Here is a 21131-nt window from a genome sequence, read left to right on the forward strand (position 1 = left end):
ATTCTTACTAACTATAAATTTATTTCATTGATAATTATGTTGTTTAAAAATAATGAGCCTTATTGGAAAATAACATATTTTCAATATGCAGTTTTTGGATATACCAAATTTCTTCTCTCTCTTTTCTATTACATAATATAAATTAGGTATACTAGATCATCACAGAAAATTTAAGTTCCCTTTCTGTGGCTACATAACTATAAATTATTTGACTGCAGAAATGATAAAGTATCATATTTATTACATGACTGGCATGCTATTGACTTTAACTCTAAAAAACTTGTGTTTTTGTTTTTCTCCTAGGCCAAAACCTTATCTGTTTGCAGGTGATCATGAATTTCCTACAAACAATGAGAATTTACCAGTGATTATTCTCTATGCAGAAATAGGTACAAGAGCATTTGCTGAATTTCACAAAGTATTGTCTGAAAAAGCTAAAAATGGTAAAATTCTATATGTTCTTCGCCATTATATTCAGGTACATGCTTAATTTTTTAAATTATTATTTTGGTTCATAAAAATAATTTTACATGATTTCCTTACCATATTTACAGTTATTTTCCCAAGAAAGAGTTATTTAAGCCTATGTTTAAAGTTTAGCACAATGAACATGTGAATTTTACATGAAAATACATTAGGATTCTGTCTGTCTGGATTCTGTCTGTCCTAAAGGATCATGCTTATAATCCTTTCCCAATAGATATGGAAAAGATGTAAAGCTTAGGTTAAAAAATATTCATCATTGTCATGTTTCCTAGGAGTCATAAATAAAGTTTAATGAAAGTTTATCACAGAGAAGAATTTGATCTACTTGATAGTATATATTAGGTCGAATATGGCTAAACATGAGGAAGGAATGCTTCTTTAAAAAATTATTTTTGTTTATTTACTTGCAAGTAGAGAGGGAGATAGAGAAGAGAAACAAGACAAAGAGAATGGGTGTGCCAGGGCCTCTAGCCACTGCACACAAACTCCAGATGCATGCACCACTTTGAGCATCTGCCTCTACATGGGTACTAGGGGATCAAACCATAGTCATTAGGCTTTGCACACAAGTGCCTTAAGTGCTAAGCCATCTCTCTAGCCCAGAGATGCTTTTTTGAAGTGTTTATTTTTATCTCTGCTTCAAAGACATTGACTGCCATAATAATATGTCAGCTTCATTATAAATTATTTTTAAAAATCTTTGGTTATTACCATATCAGAACTCACATGATTGATTTTCCCTCCCAAGAAGAGTCTATAAGTTTAGTCAATAGTCCTATTTAAAATTTAGAAAATGTATGGTTGACTAACAAAATGTAGAACAGACATGCTTAGAATTTTAGTTTTTCAGAGGCATTTGAGCACAGAGATGCTGGGTTCATTCATACGATGAATTTTTTTCTACTTGAGGTATTATTTTTGAAATATTTTTGTTTAGTTGCACAACAAAAAAGTTTCATTTTGACATTTCAATACGAGTATATAGTTTATTTTGATCACATTCACCCGTTATATTATCCTTTCCCATCTCCCCTCCTCCCTTTCTCCCTCCACTGCTAACAGTCCCCTTTCTCACGCCCCTCACCGCTCTGCTGAGATCGCACATGTGGGGAAACGGGCGGTACTGCTCTCTGTAGGACTGCCTGTTTCCCTCGCTATTTTAGTCCTAGTTCCAGCCACCTTTGTACAATTGACATGACTTTACTCTTTTTTTTTTTTTTTTTTAAGGTAGGGTCTCACTTTGGCTCAGGCTGACCTGGTTCTCACTCTGTAGTCATAGGCTGGCCTCAAACAAAGTGGTCCTTCTACTTTTGCTTTCTGAGTGCTGGGATTAAAGGCGTGTGCCACCATGCCTGGCAATTTTACCCTCCCTCCCTCCTTCCCTTCCTTCTTTCCTTCCTTTATTTCTTTCTTTGAGAGAAGAAGACAAAGACGCAGATAGAGAATGGATGCACCAGGGCTCTGACCACAGCAAACAAACTCCAGATGCTTGCACCACCATATACATCGGGCTTCCATAGGTACTAGGGTATATAACATGGGTCCTTGGGCTTCACAGGCAAGCACGTTAACCACTAAACCATCTCTCCAGCCCTTACTCTTTTTTTAAAATAATACTTTTATTTATTTACTTGCAAGCAAAGAGAAGGAGAGATAGAGAAGAGAGAATGGACATACCAGGGCCTCTAATGGCTGCAAACAAATTCCAGAAGCATACACCACTGTGAACTGTCTTTACATGGGTACTGGGGAATTGAACCCAGGTCATTAGGCTTTGTAAATGCCTTAAGTGTTGAGTCATCTCTCCAGCCCAGTTTTACTCTTTTATTTTGAGGTAGGGTCTCACTATAGCCCAGGCTGACCTGAAGTTCACTCTGTAGACCCCAGCTAGCCTCAAACTCATGTTGCTCCTCCTCTGCCTTCCAAGTGCTGGAATGAAAGACAAGTGCCGCCACACCCAATTTTACCACTTTTTTTTGGGGGGGGGGGCGCTCAAGGTAGAGTTTTACTCTTGTTCAGGCTGACCTGGAATTTACTATGTAGTATCAGGGTGGCCTCAAACTCACGGTAATCCTCCTACCTCTGCCTCCCAAATGCTGGGATTAAAGGTGTGTTCCACCATGCCTGGAAGTTTTACCCTTTTTTTTTTTGTTTGTTTTTGTTTTTTGTTTTTTTTATTTATTTATTTGAGAGCGACAGACACAGAGAGAAAGACAGATAGAGGGAGAGAGAGAGAATGGGCGCGCCAGGGCTTCCAGCCTCTGCAAACGAACTCCAGACGCGTGCGCCCCCTTGTGCATCTGGCTAACGTGGGACCTGGGGAACCGAGCCTAGAACCGGGGTCCTTAGGCTTCACAGGCGAGCGCTTAACCGCTAAGCCATCTCTCCAGCCCCCCTTTTTTAAGACTGAATAATACCCTACTTCTTTTGAGAGATAACAACTTTCTCAGTCACATTTCCACTCAAATATATCATATTTTCCCCTTATTCCCCAGTTTCCTACTGCTATTATACTCTCCCACATGACTCTGTTTTCATAGCCTAGTGCTTCAGATGTAGTTCTCTAGTGCCCTACCCTCTAAAATGTAATGACCATCATCTCCACTTTGCAGGTTTTGATATTCCCAGAAGGGAAAGAGGATTCAGTTTGCAATTGCTACTGTTTCATATCATAATATTTAATGTTATAACAGCCTTTCAAACATTCTTGTAAATTGCCTGAACATATTCTTTGCTTATCAGTTTCTTTTTTAGTCATTGATTTATAGTTTTAAATAAAATTCTGAATACTCATCTTCTGTACTTTGTAAACATCTAGTGTTTTTGCAGTTTTCTGGTGTTTAAAAGTATTGTCTATAGCATATTTTCTTTCTTTTTTTTTTTTTTTTTTTTTTGGTTTTTCGAGGTAGGGTCTCACTCTGGTCCAGGCTGACCTGGAATTAACTCTGTCATCTCAGGGTGGCCTTGAACTCATGGCAATCTTCCTACCTCTGCCTCCGAGTGCTGGGCTTAAAGGCGTGTGCTACCACGCCCAGCTAGCATATTTTCTTAAGGACACATATTAATTGTGCTGTCAACATTTCCCCAACATTTCCTTAATGATTTTCTTCATTATGATGTTATTCTCTTGTATTGGCCAAACCTCTGTCTATTATACTTTGGTGTTTAATCCGTCAAAATGTATTTACTGCTGTTCGTAATACATACTGTCACTCTGTTTTCCATATGGGAAATCATTGGTCATCCCCACCAAATGCATCAGTCTTTATTCTACCTCTACACATACCAAGTTTATTTACATATATATATATATATATATATATATATATATATATATATATGATATATAACATATATCATATATCATATATTATATATTATATAATAGTGTACCATATATACCATATATATATATATATATATATATATAGTACACTATTCTATTCCAGTGACATATGTCTATTCTATACAAACATAACATTAATTGCTATAGGTTTGAAATGATATGTTGGTTACAGCTCTGACCTATTGGTTTTTGTTGTTTTGTCTAACTAGCTTAGCTATGTTTACATGGCATGTTATCAGGTTAATTTTAGAATCAATTGTCTAGTTTTTTGAAACCTTTTATTTAGGACTCAGTCAGACTTTTGTAATTAATTTTGGAGAGACTTGTTCAAATATTTAGATAGCTCTATAAAAGTTGGTGATCTGTGATGTGTGGTGTTGGATTTCAGTAGTCACAGAGTCAATGTGTCAACCACCTCCTGCCACCCATGCACATACAGTTGTTTGTCAGTTCACTTGGATAAATACTTGGTAGTGATGTTGCCAAGTTGTTAAATAAGCTGATCTTTGAGTGTATAATAAGCTATTCTGAATTGTTTTTCAGAATGTCTATACCATTTTGCATTGCCCAAACCCACCAGCAAAGAGACTTTCACTGCTCTGTATGACATTGGTTGTCAGTTTCAGTGTTTAGATTTCAGCCGTTCTAAAGTGGTATGCAGTGGTCGCTAGCTCATCAGGGTTTGAATATGCATATCCGTGATGATTAGTTAACTTGAACAATATTCCATGTGCTTGTTTTTGCTAACTATATAATTTTATATATTTTTGTTGAATGTGTTGAATTTTAAAAATTCTTAAGTTCTAGATACTAGTCATTTATCAGATAAGAAATGATTTGCAAGCTTCTTCTTCCAGTCTATGACTCATCATACTTTTAAAAACAGTATGTGCGTATGTGTATGTCCATATGTGGGTGTGTGGTGCATGTACACATGTATGTATGCATGTGGAGTCTAGAGAATAACTTTGGAGGTTGAACCTCAGAAATACCATCCACCTGTTTGAGATAAGTTCTCTCACTGGCACGGGTCTTGCCAACTAGGCTAGATTGGCTGGCCAGCAAACCTCAGGAAATCTGCCTGTCTTTATCTTCCCAGCACTGGTATTACAAGAACACACCACCAGCTCCTGGCCTTGTTACATGAGCACAAGGCAAGCACTTTACCAACAAAGCTACTTCCCCAGCCCTTGTTATTCTAAAAATATCTTTTCCAGAAAAAACTTTAACTTGAATAAATTCCAGTTTGTCAAGTTTTCATTTCATATATTTGACACCAATGTCAAGATCGTTTACAGGTTTTGTTCCAGAAGCTTCATAGTTTTATGATTTATGTGCCTCAAATCAATTTTGGTTAATTTTTGTGTAGCTATGAGTTAGGTATTGAAGTTCATGTTTCTGCATCTTGATGTCCATTTGTAACCTTTGTTTAAATGACTGCGCTTTTCCACTAAATTTCCTTCATACTCTTGTAAAGTATAATGGAATCTACTTGTGTAGGTTTCCCTACCGAAGTTCTGGTTTCCCTGTCTAGTGCCATCGATCTATATTTCTATATATTCTAACCTCTCATGCTCACCCCATACTGTTTGACTACTGTAGCTTGACAGTATACCTTATTAAAACCTGTTCATATGAGTCATCAGAATTATATTAAACTAGTAGTTTCTCTCTTCATGTGAATTTTGGAACTAACTTGTCTCATTTGCAGTAAGGAAAAAAAAAACCTTTTGATTGAAATTTCATTGATATGTAATCAAATTTGTAAAAATTAACGTCTTAAAATGGCAAGTTTTCCAGTTGATGGAAGTGGTATATTCTCCACACTTATTTAGACACCCTTTGATTTCTTCCTTAATTTTCCTGTTTTACTTTCCATTCTATGCGCCATTTGTTTCTTCTTACTTTATAATAGGAGTGGGAGTGAGGAGAGAGGACATCCGGACTTTCTTCTTAATCTTAAGGGGAAACAGTTTTTCACTATTGTGTTTTGTTTGATATAGGGTGTTATTCTTTTGTTTTTATGTAAGATGGCCTTTAAATTGAGGAAATTCCTCTCCATCCTTTACTTTTAATTAATTTTAAAGATGAACAGGAAACCCCATGCTGCCAGCATTTACGGGGACACTAGGTCTATTTTGAATTTGCGGTGTATGGGGCAGAACTGGTCATCCCTCCTACCTCCCTTCCTCTTTCTAGCATGTTTATCAGATGTTCTGTCTCGGTCTGAGTACCTGTAACAAATAACTTCACAGAGTGTGGTAGCTTCAAGTAATGGTTGCTTATGATTCCTGTTGACTCTGGGTTGAAAATATGAGAACCTATTCCTAGTCTCATTCAGCACTAGATTAGGGATTGAGGGTTCGAGTTGTCTAGTCATGCCTGGATGGTGGTGTTCTAGGTGGAGCTCTGTGGTTCACTTCTGTGTGGCCTCTTATCTCCCAGGAGGCTAGACCGTATTATTCCCATTTTGGTGTCTGAGGATCCCCAGGGAGTTGAAATTAGAATACCTCTTAAGTCTTTAGGTCAAGCAGTCATACAGTGATACTTCCTCCATGTTTTATAGCAAGACACAAGTCCATCCAGATTCACAGGAATGTACAAACAGACTTAACTTCTTGGTAAAATGTAGCAAGAGACTATTAAAAAGTATTATGGACCTGAGAGGTGATTATTTATTTGTGGGCATTATTATAGTAATTTTCTATAAATCCCTGTAATTTGGCCATTGTGTTTGGTACGAATGATGGAAGATTGTTAGTATCTTGGTAGATTTTTAGTATCTTAATTTTTTTCTACATTGTTGAATTTGTGAAGCAGATTCAGTGTACACTATTCTCGATTCCAGAAGAGAACTGTGAACACCACACTTTGTAGCAATATCAGCTTGCTTGGACATGTGAGCTGAGACAGCATTTCCAAGTTAAGTGAAGTGACCTTTTTCTCAGACAAAGGCACTGAAGGCTGGCTGGTCCCCAGAGTCTCAGGAAAGCCATGTGTCATTGGATGGAGTCTTGCAGGTGCGCTCCAGTGCTGGCCATTTGGCTCTGGGTTAGCGCTTGACGGTTCAAGTTGGCCTCTACAGCGCCCTGGCAGGCCGTTGCGCTGCAGTTGAGCTTCTCTACGAGGAAGCAGTTCTCGTGGCTCTGTGAGGGAAGGGGCACTGGGCAAGTGGGGCAAGAACGTCCTAGAACACGCTGTTGTTGGAGAGAGAGGAACAGCCCGAGCTGCTCAGGCCCTGAGCTCATCTCAGGACGCTGTGTCCTCAGCCCTCGGCAGCTCTGGGGAAGGGCTGGGTATGTGCACATAGAGGACAGCCAGGGGCTTTGCCAGAATATTGAAATCTAATCATACAAGAATTTTCCAGTGTTCCACACTATTCTCAGCTGTAATTTTCCATTGTATAATTTTGGTTAAATTACTGCTATCTACTAAAAGTGAAAAAATGTTATTAAATATTCTTTAGTGTTCTGACAAATAGAAAATAGATACTTGAAAAGGTCATGTGAAATATAAATTAAAACGTTGGTCATTGGTTATATGTAGATTTTGTAAATATTCTCATATTTACATAAATATTTGTATGACTCTATGCCAAGTAATGTTCATGTAGCAGTAATGTAGAAACATTTATTTTCTCAGAGAACTTCTCTTGTAGTGGCAAGAGGTGTGTAACAAATATAGTACATTAGATGACAACAAAGTGTTCCAATAAAAAATATGAAGAAAAGGGCTGGAGAGCTGGCTTAGTGGTTAAGCGCTTGCCTGTGAAGCCTAAGGACCCCAGTTCGAGGCTCGACTCCCCAGGACCCACGTTAGCCAGATGCACAAGGGGGCGCATGCGTCTGGAGTTCGTTTGCAGTGGCTGGAGGCCCTGGCGCACCCATTCTCTCTCTCTCCCCCTCCCACCCCTGTCTTTCTCTCTCTGTCTGTCGCTCTCAAATAAATAAACAAAAAAAATTAAATTTTTTTTTAAAATATGAAGAAAAGAGGGTCAAAATTTTATGTAGTCTGCTTTTCTCCAATGATTCTCTCCATCATTGCCCTGCACTTTCCAGAACTAGACACCATTCTCTCAGTAGTGTGGCATATTAACGCTGTGATTCTCACAGTGGACAGCACCGAGATGAGAGGCGGAGCAGACACATTGCAAGTGGGAAACACAGTACGTTTTGGTCTTGCCTGGATGACTCCCAGTGCATTTAGTGTCCTAGATACTATGCCCATGTCTTAAGAATCTGCTTGCAGTTATTCTTTGGAGAATATGACTATTAAATACATTCCTGTGAAATCTTATAAACTAACTGGAATACTTTGTGTTTAGCAAATTGCATCTTGTACATTCACAATAACTATGTGTAAGTCTAGTCAGTATGTAATAATAAAATAGGCTTGTTCATGCTGCCTTTTGAACAGATGTCTTTTATGATGTAAAAAGGAGAGAAAATAACCAGGTATGGTGGCACACGCCTTTAATCCCAAAACTCGGGAGGCAGAGGTAGGAGGATCACCATGAGTTCGAGGCCACCCTGAGACTACATAGTGAATTCCAGGTCAGCCTGAACTAGGGTGAGACCCTGCCTCGAAAAACAAAAAAAAAAAAGAAAAAGAGAGAGAGAGAGAGAAATATGAAGAAAATTAGTCATAGCATTTCTGGCCTATGAGCATTTTGGTTTACAATTTCAAACTTATTAAAGTACAATTCAAATTTTATTTTAATACATTTCAAATTACATGAACTTAATAAAATTTTTTATCACTGAGGAACCAGTAACTTCTTAGAACTGATAATAGAAATTGGTTATGTGAAATTGCTTTCTTTTTATGAACTATGACAAGATATGTGGCTATATGACTTCAATTTTCTAAGCTACCAGCTAATTGTCTTTTGAGTGGATATTCACAAGGTGTTTTTAAATTGAGCTATATTAAGTTCAAAACTCTAGAACATACCCAACTTTGTCAGATTACTATAGCTATAAATAACCCATTTTCTATTTGCTATCTTTCATTGCAGCATGTGCCTGAGATACTAGAAAATTAAATTTCAGTGTGGGTGGCAGTGTGAAATGTTGTATGGGTATCAAAGCTCATTCTCCCATGTTTTGATTTGGAAATAGAACAGACCAGGGTATAGTCAGTCTGGTTAAATACTTATTCTTAAGGGTAGGAGAACATTAGGGAGGAAAGAAGAATAAAAAATTGATAATGATTAGGGTTTTCCTTCCCACCAGTCCCTACTCTTCCACCTTCCTCTATCACGTATAGGATGGCCAGAGTGCCCCTGTGGAAACTCGAATCAAGAAAGTGCACATAGTGCCGGGTGTGGCGGCATACTTCTTTAACCCCAGCGCTCAGGAAGCAGAGGTGGGAGGATCCTCATGAGTTCAAGGCTACTGTGAGACTACCTAGTGAATTCCAGCTCAGCCTAGACTAGAATGAGACCCTACCTCGAAAAAAAAGATAAAGAAAAAGAAAGAAAGAAAGAAAGAAAGAAAGAAAGAAAGAAAGAAAGAAAGAAAGAAGAAGGAAAAGAAAAGAAAAGGAAGTACACATAGTTTCTTCTGAGGACTCGCTGGTCACTAGGCTATGCTGATTTGCTGCCTCTGAGGTAGTACTGATGAGCTGGAAGATTCTGGCACAGCACTGCTGATAGAGCTCCAGGCTGGGAGCTGTGAGTGAAGTTAGACGTCTCTTTAGAAACATGCATATTCCTCCAGGGTTTTTCCTTTGGGCTAAAATTTGGTGACTCTTCTTGCTTGATGGAGAGATGTCCAGGGACACATTTTATATTTTGTGCTTCTAGAAGAGAAAAAGTAGCTGCCTACATTGTGATCATGTAAATATTTCAGACAACTCAGTGTTAGTCCAAGGAAGCCACCCATTTGAAGAACAATTCTGTGGCATTTGGTACATTTTAATCATTGAGATATAAGAGGAAAGATTTAAGTAGGCTTTTCTAGGCACTGAGCCTTAATAATTATATTTTTGGTTTGTTTATCTGTCTCCTCCTTAGTTCCTACTGTTCATTATTTGCTTTTGACCAGTCTCTAGGTGTCCTACATCTAGACATCTAATAAAAGAGTAGAGTTTTCTAGTTTAGCAATTGTGGAGATACCCAAAAGAAATGCAATTTTGTTGAAACTTGACTGTAATAAACCTATACTCTATTAACTCATTGTAGACTTGAGCAAAAAAAGATAATTTTTTTCCATTGTAAAGGAAATAAAAAATGTAGAATCATAGTAAAGTTTTTAGATAGTAGAGGTGTCATCAATAGAAATTTAGCTCCTTGATGACTAATGTAGAGAGCATTGTAATAGTAATATTTCACAATGTAAAAGCCTTCATTATTGGGCTGGGGATGTAGACACATGGTGGAGCGCTTGTCTAGCGTCCAGTGGTTGAGTACTTATCTAGTATCTAGTGGAAGCATACCTGTCTAACACCTAATGGCCGAGTGCTTTCCTGGCGTCTAGTAGTAGAGCACTTGTGAAGTGTCTGGTGGTGGAGCGCTTGTCTAGCGTCCAGTGGTAGGCTCCTTGTCTCACCTCTAGTAGTAGAGTGCTTGTCTAGCATGTGCAAGGCCCAGAGTTCAAACCCCAGCACACAGCTACACACACACACACACATGCTCCATTGCCCAATTTAAACAAGATGCTTGACAAAGTATTTTCTGTTTTCTCTTGTTGTCAAACAAATGTTTTCAACAGAAACCAAACACACGGAAAATGTACTTATCTGGCTATGGCGTGGAGCTAGCAATTAAGAGTACAGAATACAAAGCATTGGATGATGTCCAAGTTAAAAGTAAGTTTTTTTAAATCTCTATACTTGAATGAAAATTTTGAGGCTTGCATAGTGAGACTGACTGATGCATTTGCATTCATTTCTAACCCCATGGTGAATACCAACAACTCCCCTGCAGAGGATGCTCAATAGAATGGGGCCGGAGAAGATGGGATATAAGAAGATAACACAAGGGGAATGGGACCAATGCATGATCATAATTAATAAAAATAGATAAGATAGTATCTTTATTGAATATAATCTTCCATGTGTTTCTTTGAGCCTAACTATTGAGTAGACAGTCTTACTTTTATTGGAATTTAAAGTTAAGCTGAAACAAATGCACTTAATATCACTATATTCTCAGAACTTCTTTCAAAGTGGGAAACTGTATTTGATATTGCTTATGTCCAGTAGCTCCCTCACCTTTTCCAGCACCACAGAAAAGTGGTAGTGTTAATAAGACATACTGAGGCAGCAGCCGAGGCTGCATTGTTAGAGATGGTTGGCCAGGAACTTAGGCTAGGCCCTGCTCCACATGGTCATGCTAAGGCACCTGAAGGAATCAGTGCTTTCATCAACCTGTAGTTCATTGATGAAACACTAGCTAAGGAAGTCTTGCCTGATCCATTTCTTTATAATAAAGTTAGGATGATGGTGTTTGGGGGTTTAGTTTTGTTTTTTTGGACAGGATAGACAAGATTTTTGAATTGTTAGGCTGAAGGAGAGCTGTGGTGTTGTGGTTTTATGAACTAAAAGGCTCTAGAAGATGATTTCCAGAGGCCTCAATACACTCAAATGTGGCTTCACTTCAGCTGCACTTTCATGCTCAAGATCTAGGTCTGCCTCTACTCCTCCACAACCCAACTCAGGCTGCTCCTACTGAGTGAGTTCAAAATAACGATCCATATTCCTGGAGTTTGCTACTCTTTGTTGCATAAATATTAGAAAAGTATAGATGGAGAAATAATGTCCAAACAGTATATTTCTACATAGTTCATATGTAGCTCTACAATGCTGATCATTTAGCATCTTTTGGGTAATGACAAAAGGCAATTTCAAGCTGTCTTTGGGTATGTAGAATTTTCTTTAAATACTTAGGTGATCACATTTATCTATATTCTCCACCAAATTTTGTCATCAATCTTTTATACATATTTGAGATATTTTTCTCCTTCCCATTATAGTTGCCTCTTTTTAGTTCATTCTTTTTTTCTCTATCTGGATATATATACCAGCCTTTTAAATCCTCATCTCTCTGGCCTTTGGTCTTCAGTACTCCCATTTTCTCTGTCCTCCAAGATAGAGTAATCAATCTTTACTCCATAGTGCTTCCAGAACGATCTTATGATATGTGATGGTTTGAATTAGGTGTCTCCCATAAACTCATGTGTTCTGAATGCTTGGTCCCCAGTGGTGGCAATTTTGGAGATGTAGTCTTGAAGGAAGTGTGTTATTGGAAGCATGCTTTGGGGAGTTATAGCCAGCTCTCCCTTGCCAGAGTTTGGCACACTTTCTTGCTGCTGTTTTCTCTCTGCTGCGGCAGAGGTGAAGTCCAGCTTATGCTTATGCCATGCTTTCCCCTGTCATCATGAAGCTTCCCCTTGAAACTGTAAGCCAAAATAAAAAATTTTTAAGAAAAACTTTTCTCCCATCAGCTGCTTTTTGCTGGGTGTTTTTTCCAGCAATGTGAAGGTAACTACAACAGATGAAAACACCAACTTGGTGATTAAACTGGTTAAAATCCTTAACAGCTTCTGTGATCTCCCTTAAAATTCAGGTATTCTGGTCACTGCACACAATGTTTTCCAAGAAAACTTTTGTTTCCTGCTCTGTCACACTCCCTCAGCAGTCTCTTTTGTCCTGCTGGTCCTGCATAAGCTACTCTCCAGAATAATACTGTGTTCCTAGATGCCTCTACACTTGGGCTCCACAGAAAACTTCGGTGACCCAAGACTCTTCATCATAGTCCCACTCTTCTCCTGAGGATCACAGCTAGCAGTGAATATCTCAGAGATGCTGGCCTGCCTTCCCATTCTGTCAGCAACTGGTTTTCCTGTCTTTATCCTATACATTGCTGTCCCTTCTCTTAGAACAGTTTTGTTCACTTTATGAAAGTTGTCCATTTAAATTTCTTCTTTTCCACCAAGTATGGTGTTTTTGTCTTTTCTCCTGCTGTCTGTGTATCTTGTCAGAAATCAGAGTATGCAGTTATCAAATGCTTGGCAAATAAATGAATTCAGCAAATGTTTGGCCAATGCCTTACTAGAACAGAGAACCCAGGGTCTGCATCATTGTCCTAGAGACCCAGTTTCAGGAGAGTTGAGATGAAAGTGGACTTGCTGAGCTCGTCTTCACTCTGATACAGAGCAACCCCACCACCCTCCCCATAGCCCACCTTTTGCACTGTATGGTAAAGAGAAGGGAAGTGACTCTGAAATAGCATATTCTTATTCTTGGAGACCAAGAGTTTGGTGTCTTTCTGATGACCACTTAATGATCCTTACGAGGACTTGAACTGTGCAGGAACACATTCATTAGGATATCAATCTCCACCAGGCTTAAAAGCTGCATCCAAGTCATGTCATAGATCCTTACCTTATCATTTCTGCTTATAAAACAGTGTGGTCATGGAATAATCCATAAAGAATTCATTATGGTTGTCAAATATTTGTCAGTAAATCCAAAAAAAAAAAAAAAAAGAAAGAAAGAAAGAAAAGAGCACATGAGGGCATGTGTCTGTACATATATGCATGCATCTTACACTTGTCCACAAAGGAAAGCAATCAAAAACAAATGGAATTCCATTGAGTACTCTCCTTTTTAATTACATGTTCTTTCCCATTCTGAAAATATTTTTGTTTCATTTTTGTCTGAACTACAGCTGTGACTAACACTACTGTGGAGGCTGAGACAGAAGCAGGCGAAGTTCAAGGCTTTCTCTTTGGGAAACTAAAGTGAGTCTGGGTTAAATGAGATTGGTATTATTGTACCCTATTGTTTGTAACAGAATTATTTTGATATAACGTGCTGCCACACTGTTCTGTATAATACCACTTTATGTACCTACCATTGTTTTTATTTATTCTAAAAGTATTATACAGCTTATGTCACTTACGTCAGAAAGCTAGGGAACGGAAAAAAGTACAAAATTTAAAAGTAAGCACTAATTCTTCAACTGGGAGATAACTTTTACTGTCACAGTGTTTTGATATACATCTTTTCAGCTTTTCTGTGCATATTTTATGCTAAAATGCATGCATACAAGTTATAGTTTTGGGTACACTTGACTCTATTGTGCAAATACTTTTTCACATGCTATAGAAGACACATCCCACGGAATAGGATTTTAGATTATTTTCCTACCTCTTCATTAAAGTATTTTTGTGCACATTTTGGATTTTACTTAGCACAAACTTATTTTCATAGGAATCTTAAGAATTGGAATTCATTAGATATAATTGTTGTTTCTCAGATAACTGTTGAGATTCCACTTCTGGTACTGCATATCAGTCATGCAGTAATTCAAAAAATAGAAATTTAAAACTTCATATATCTTGTGTTTTGGTCATAGTTAGATATATATCTTTTTTCCTTCTAATCGGAAAATGATATGTGCCATAAACAAAGGTTCAACAGTTATGGAACTAGCTAAGTCACAGTAAAGCACAGTAGTAAGCTTGAGCCACAATGACAGCACCTGCTGATGTGCTGTGCGTGTAGCATCTCTAGGCCTTCACAGAACACGGCGCTGCCTCTGCCTGGACCTGAGTTTGCACAGTTGAGTACAGTAACTTGCTTTGCTTAAGTCTATTCTAAAAGTTCCCATAATATGTAAATAATAAGCTGTATGATGAATCTACAGATAATAATATAATTTAGAAATAAAATGTTTATGGCAGTTCATGGTATATAATAAACATTATATATGTTTGTTAAAATGAGATAAAATTCATAATTACTTTCTATTAAAATAGTTTTCTAAAATAATTCCAAGAAGAAAATTTTGCCCAAATTGAATGTTTTTTGAGGAAATAAAACTAAGTTAAAGATGATTTTTAAATAAGTATTTAAGAATGTTAGCTAATATTGTTTTGAAATAGTTTATAATATCTAATACTGAACAGATCTAATGGGTTAAAGAACTCATAAATCATATTGGTCTAAAACTTAAACAGATTTATTTCCTCTTAGAAGAAAAAGTTTCCCTAAACTTCTTTGTCATAAATTGCCACATTACAAGCCTTTTAAAATTTGGTTTCAACTTCAAATATTTATATACAAAAATTAAAGTCATGCCCATTTTTTTCCTGCCATGCTGACTGCAGATAAGGAATAGAATGGTGAGTTCTCTCTGAATGCTTATGACTAGGAATTGTAGATTGTTTTATTAAAGATGAAATACTCCAAGTTCTTTCACAATAACTCAATTGCTCATTTCAAACCAAAAATCTTCTGCCTTGGGCTGGAGAAATAGATAGCTCAGCCAATACAGTGCTTGCTCATGCTGCATAAAAGTGAGGAACTGAGTCCAGATCCCCAAGACCAATTTTATCAATGCCAGGCTCAGCAGCACATACCCACAATGCTAGCACTGGGGAGGCAGAAAGAGGCAGAACCTTGGGCTTTGTGGCCAGCAAGTCTAGGTAAGTTAGGGAGCGGTAGATTCACTGAGAAACCCTGTCTCAAAAACTTAAGTTGGGACTGATTGAGGAAGATATGTGATGTCAATCTCTGGCTTTCACATGCACACACATTTGTGTACCCACATACACATGAAAAAAATCTTTGCTTTGAGCTATTATAAGTTCTTTTAAGGAAGTTTCATTGGTCTTTTGTTTTGAAAGCAATCGTACCAGCAATGATTTGTCTTAAGCAGAATGTAGTCCCACAGGTATAATGTCAAGAGATTAATACTGTATTAAACATATTTATTTTTTAATGTTTTACTTCTTTATTTGAGGGGGCAGATAAAGAGAGAATGGGCATGCTAGGGCCTCTGGCCACTACAAACAAACATGTGCAACCTTGTGCATCTGGCCTACATGGGTACTGGGGAATTGGATCTGGGTCTTTAGGTTGTGCAGGCAAACACCTTAATTGCTAAGCCATCTCTCCAACCCCAAGTATATTTATTTTTAATATAAAACAAATGCATTTGGCTGTCTCCTGCACATTTATTTTCCATTTCATTTTTTAATTCATTTCATATGACTTGAAAATGTTTTAAATTTGCACTACAGGGCTGGAGAGATGGCTTAGCAATTAAGCACTTGCCTGCAAAGCCTAAGGACCCCGGGTTGAGGCTCGATTCCCCAGGACCCACATTAGCCAGATGCATAAGGGGGTGCATGCATCTGGAGTTTGATTGCAGTGGCTAGAGGCCCTGGTGCACCCATTCTCTCTCTACCTCTCTGCCTCTTTCTCTCTGTTGCTCTCAAATAAATAAATAAATAAAATTTTTAAAAAATTAAATTTGTGCTGAAGATGTGCTTTATAAGACAGGTAGGTAACATTGTTCAAATGAATTCTATTTAAATATGTAATTATGCAATGTCATGATTTCATGAGCAGTAAAGGAGCAATACTTGTTTAGGTCATGTTTTTTTTTTAATAATAATAAATTTAATCAGATATGGCAGCACATGCCTTTAATCCCAGCACTTAGGAGGATGAGGTAAGAGGATCACTGTCCACCTTGTTTTTGAGACATCTTCTCTCACTGAACCCAGAGCTCATTTATTCAGCTAGACTGACCGGCCAGCGAGCGCTAGGGATCTTCCTGTCTCTGCCTCCTAGTGCTGGGATTATAGATGTATGCTGCCATGTCTGGTTTTGATATTATTGTTTTGAAAGTTTATAAGAATTTACACTTTAAGTATAAATTGCTTTATAAGGTGCATTATTCCACATTACAATTTGATTATCTCAAAAATACTCAAATATAATTAACATAGAGAAAAATATCTCATTTTGATTTTGTATACGTCCAAGCTGGAACTTTTAAGAAATACAACTAACTGTAAGATAGCTTAGGAAGAGTCTCCTTGACCTTTTGGCTTAAATCAAGTAAACTTCATATGACATGGACTTTTACCTGTCCTCATAAAATTGTTTCTATTTTAAATTAGGATTTCAGTACCTGTAGTTTAAGAAACATCGAAACAAAAATAACATTAAAAATGATGATTCTGGTCTCTTCCTTACAATCTTTATTGGGTAGTGTTCAAGTTTGCATATTGATTTCTGTTTTACAAAGGAGACATATATACCTCCCTCACCAAGTTCTGTGAGTATGGCTGTGTTATTGTTTATTGTTTTAATTCTGAATGATTACCTCCTATGTAGTTATGGGGAAGAATTTCAAAAGCATACAGTTTGTATAATGGCTTGTGATAAGTGATGATAATTAACAGCACTTCATATTCTGATGCAGAGAAATATATTCAGATCTTAGAGATAATCTGACAAAGTTCCAAAATTACCTGATTGAGAGTAACAAAGAAATGATGCCTTTGAAAGTCTGGGAACTCCAAGGTATAGTATTTTGACTTTGGTAACTGTTTTTTAATAAGTATATATCTATGTATGATTATTCTGTAGACAATGATATGATTATCTTAGGTTTGCAATATACTTTGGTATTTTATTTTGTGTGTGGTTTATTTATGTGTATGTGTTCATGTGTGTGCATGTTTGTATGTATGTAAACATGTGCCCATGTATGTGGAGACTAGAGGTTGATGATGGGTGCCTTCCTCTGTCACACTCCACCTTGTTTTTTTTTTTAATAATAATAAATTTAATCAGATATGGCAGCACATGCCTTTAATCCCAGCACTTAGGAGGATGAGGTAAGAGGATCACTGTCCACCTTGTTTTTGAGACATCGTCTCTCACTGAACCCAGAGCTCATTTATTCAGCTAGACTGGCCGGCCAGCGAGCGCTAGGGATCTTCCTGTCTCTGCCTCCTAGTGCTGGGATTATAGATGTATGCTGCCATGTCTGGTTTTGATATTATTGTTTTGAAAGTTTATAAGAATTTACACTTTAAGTATAAATTACTTTATAATACTCAAGCATTAAATTTCCTTTCCAAGAATCTACAACACTGATTTACAGAGCTGGGCATGGTGGCTTATCCCTGTTCTCTGAGCAATAAAGAGGCTGAGGCAGAAGGGTTGCTGTGAGTTGAAGGCCCGCCTAAATTATTCAGTGAGCACCAGAAGACCCGACAATAGTGTCAGACCACTTCAAAAAAAGAAAAAGAAAATTATGACTGCTAAAATTTCACTCCCAAATTCTAACTTTTCAAGTGTTGATTATGCTGTGTCATTGCATGTTTCAGTGACAGTTTTTTAAATGAAAACATCATGTGGCAGGGCCTGTAACTATAACCTTATATTATGTGACAAGACATGTAACTATAACTTTAGAGCAGTTTCTGCACTGATAACCAACAAACCAACATTTTGTGATAAAAGTTAGTCTGAATTGACCTGCAAGTCCTTCTTCATTTGTAATTTTCTTTTTTTATTTGAGATGACTTATTGGGTCATGGGCATGTCATTTTTCTCCATACCTTTAGCCACCTCTTTCAAGACTCTTTTTAATAGGTTCATTAAAAGATATAACTCGCACATGTGATTCTCTGATTTAAACTGTCAAGGTTAGTAGTTTAGTCTATTTTCAGAATCCCTCATCAGTTTCCACAAACTCATGACATTTCCGTCACTTCAGAGAGAAACACACATACTCATTAGCAAGTGGTTCTGCTTTACACTCCATAGCTGTGTCAAATCACCTTTTCTGATCTAAAATTAACAGCTAAAATGATATGGATCAGAATTTTTGCCAAAATGATATATACAATGTACTATGAGAATATTTTGCATTCTTCTGGATTATAGTTTATAGAATTCTTTGATATAAGCTTTTATATTTTACTTATACAGTAATTTTCCAAAGATGATGAGGCCTTCTCTCATTTTATAAATAATAAAAGTAAATTTTAGTGAGTTGAGGTATAAATTAATAAATGAAGTTTTTTAGTCCACATCAATTTTTTTATACTGTGCCATAGCTATTTTGGTTACATTTATATATAAAATTTTATATGTGTGTGTGTGTGTGTGTGTGTGTAAATATATGTATATGCTGTACCATGTTATTTTGGTTAACTTTATATATATAGCATATCATAGAAAATTGCATTTAAAGATTATACAGAATATGTAAAACATTTGTTAAGGTTCTTAACTTCTGCTGTACTACCTACTACTAACAAATGTTCTTTTAAACCAAAAGTTTATCAAACATGATATTACTGCTTCATAGAGCTTCATTCAACAGAATAAGATGTTTTAAGCACACTGTTATTTATGACCTATCAACTTTGGGGAATCATCTTTGAACTGATGGAATGTATTTTTGCAAGTAGTCAACCAATCATGAAAGAAAGAACAGTAAAAATGTTTATTGTGTTCATAATTAGGATAATTTCCCTGCAGTCTTGGGGCTGGAAATTTGAGTAACTTAAGGAAATTCTAATTAAGGTTAATTCAGCCAGTGCATGACATAGCAGGAATTTGAGTCCTAGTCACTTAGACCATGCCCTCTGTAGCAGACAGCTTCAAGTTCACTGAGATGAACTTCCAGACCAGGCACAGTTATGGAGGAAGGGATATTTATTGACGCTTACAGATCCAGGGGAAGTTCCATAATGGCAGAAGAAGCTGGCCTGCTTTCACAGGACCAAGCAGAGAGAGAGATGCACAAGCCAAAAGCTACACAGCACACTTCAGGAACTCCAGCTAGGCACACTTTGCATATCTTTAGATTGAAATCTGAAACCCACCACCACACTTTAAGATCCACTCAGTGACACTGCCTCCAGCCAGGTGACTGCAGATGCAAACTACAAACAAATAAAAAACTGAATATATTGGGGGACATCTATTCAAACCACCACACCCTCCTATGAGAGGTCACCATCATCACAACTTTACCTAGGCTATGCCTCTAACTGATTGACCACTGCACATCAAGAACATGAAAAGAAAAGCAGTCTTGTTCTCAACTGGCTGCTTTAGCACTGCTAGATAGATGCAGATTCTTCCTCCAGTGAGATGGTAAGGGGAGTGTGCAGTGTTGGATAAATGTAGAGTCTTCCTCCAGTGAGATGGTAAGGCCAGTGTGCAGTGTTGGATAAATGTAGACTCTTCCTCCAGTGAGATGGTAAGGGTAGTGTGCAGTGTTGGATAAATGTAGACTCTTCCTCCAGTGAGATGGTAAGGGTAGTGTGCTTTGTTGGATAAGTGTAGACTCTTCCTCCAGTGAGATGGTAAGGACAGTGTGCAGTGTTGGATAAGTGTAGACTCTTACTCCAGTGAGATGGTAAGGGCAGTGTGCAGTGTTGGATAAGTGTAGACTCTTCCTCCAGTGAGATGGTTAGGGCAGTGTGCAGTGTTGGATAAATGTAGACTCTTCCTCCAGTGAGATGGTAAGGGCAGTGTGCAGTGTTGGATAAGTGTAGACTCTTCCTCCAGTGAGATGGTAAGGGCAGTGTGCAGTGTTGGATAAGTGTAGACTCTTCCTCCAGTGAGATGGTAAGGGCAGTGAGCTTGGCTATTAGTAACTAAACAATTTGACCCAGCAATCCTTTCTGACTGTTGAAAGTAGAGACAGGTTACTGCTTCGCACATATTTGTGTCTGAAAATAGTTAGCCACACATATTTTTCTTTGAATAGAACAGTCATTTCAAAATTGTAATATTTTTTCAACAGAAATATAAATAATCTAAACAGAATATGAATATGTATTCTTACTGAGTTTAATGTATTGATATTGAATTAGCTCATCACAGCTTTTGTCCCCTTTTTATTTCATTTATTTGAAGTTACACTTTATTTTTTGCCAATACTGGATATTGAACCCAGGGTCTTTCAGTATTTGACAAGTACTTTATCACCAAGTGGCACTCCAGCCCTGTGAGCTAGCTCTCAGCCCCTGTTATACTTTCTGTCAAAGATTGGTATCACATGTTTCATTTACACTGTGTCAAAAAAATTGCTTCCTGTCAGCAGCTTGTTTTATATGTCTCTCTTTAAATTATCTTGTAATCTTTTGAAAGCAGACAATAGTATTAAATGATAATCACTCACTCATAAAAGTCTTAAGATATACTGTACTTCAGGAAAAGGGAGTACTTTCCACTAAACCACCAGATGGACATATGTGTATATGACTATGTGGGAAGAATTGCTCAGTCAAATAGTCCTGTTGATGGAGTAGGCTGCAGCAGTGTACATGAGTCCCTCCCTCATGTTGTGTTTCCTCTAGACCTAAGTTTCCAGGCAGCGGCTAAAATCATGTCCACTCCCACTTACGATGCCATAAAACTGATGAAAGACCTTTCACAGAACTTCCCTACAAAAGCCAGGTATGTTCACATTTATTGGTTGGATTATAGTCAGAACTCCTGCCATTCAATGAGTTTTATAAGAATG

At 37.4% G+C, this 21131-nt stretch overlaps 1 protein-coding gene across 1 annotated transcript in view; it reads left to right on the plus strand.

Moving 5' to 3' along the window:
• Uggt2 (UDP-glucose glycoprotein glucosyltransferase 2) overlaps positions 1–21131 on the plus strand; it is a 122199-nt gene that overhangs the window by 21673 nt on the left and 79395 nt on the right. Inside the window, exons 5-9 of the mRNA XM_045145295.1 lie at positions 304–478; positions 10546–10642; positions 13506–13578; positions 17058–17158; positions 20965–21064. Of these exons, the coding sequence (XP_045001230.1) occupies positions 304–478; positions 10546–10642; positions 13506–13578; positions 17058–17158; positions 20965–21064 (546 nt within the window). The remainder of the gene's footprint in view (positions 1–303; positions 479–10545; positions 10643–13505; positions 13579–17057; positions 17159–20964; positions 21065–21131) is intronic.

This window comes from Jaculus jaculus, chromosome 3 (genome assembly GCF_020740685.1).
Source record: "Jaculus jaculus isolate mJacJac1 chromosome 3, mJacJac1.mat.Y.cur, whole genome shotgun sequence".
Classification (NCBI taxonomy): Eukaryota; Metazoa; Chordata; class Mammalia; order Rodentia; family Dipodidae; genus Jaculus; species Jaculus jaculus.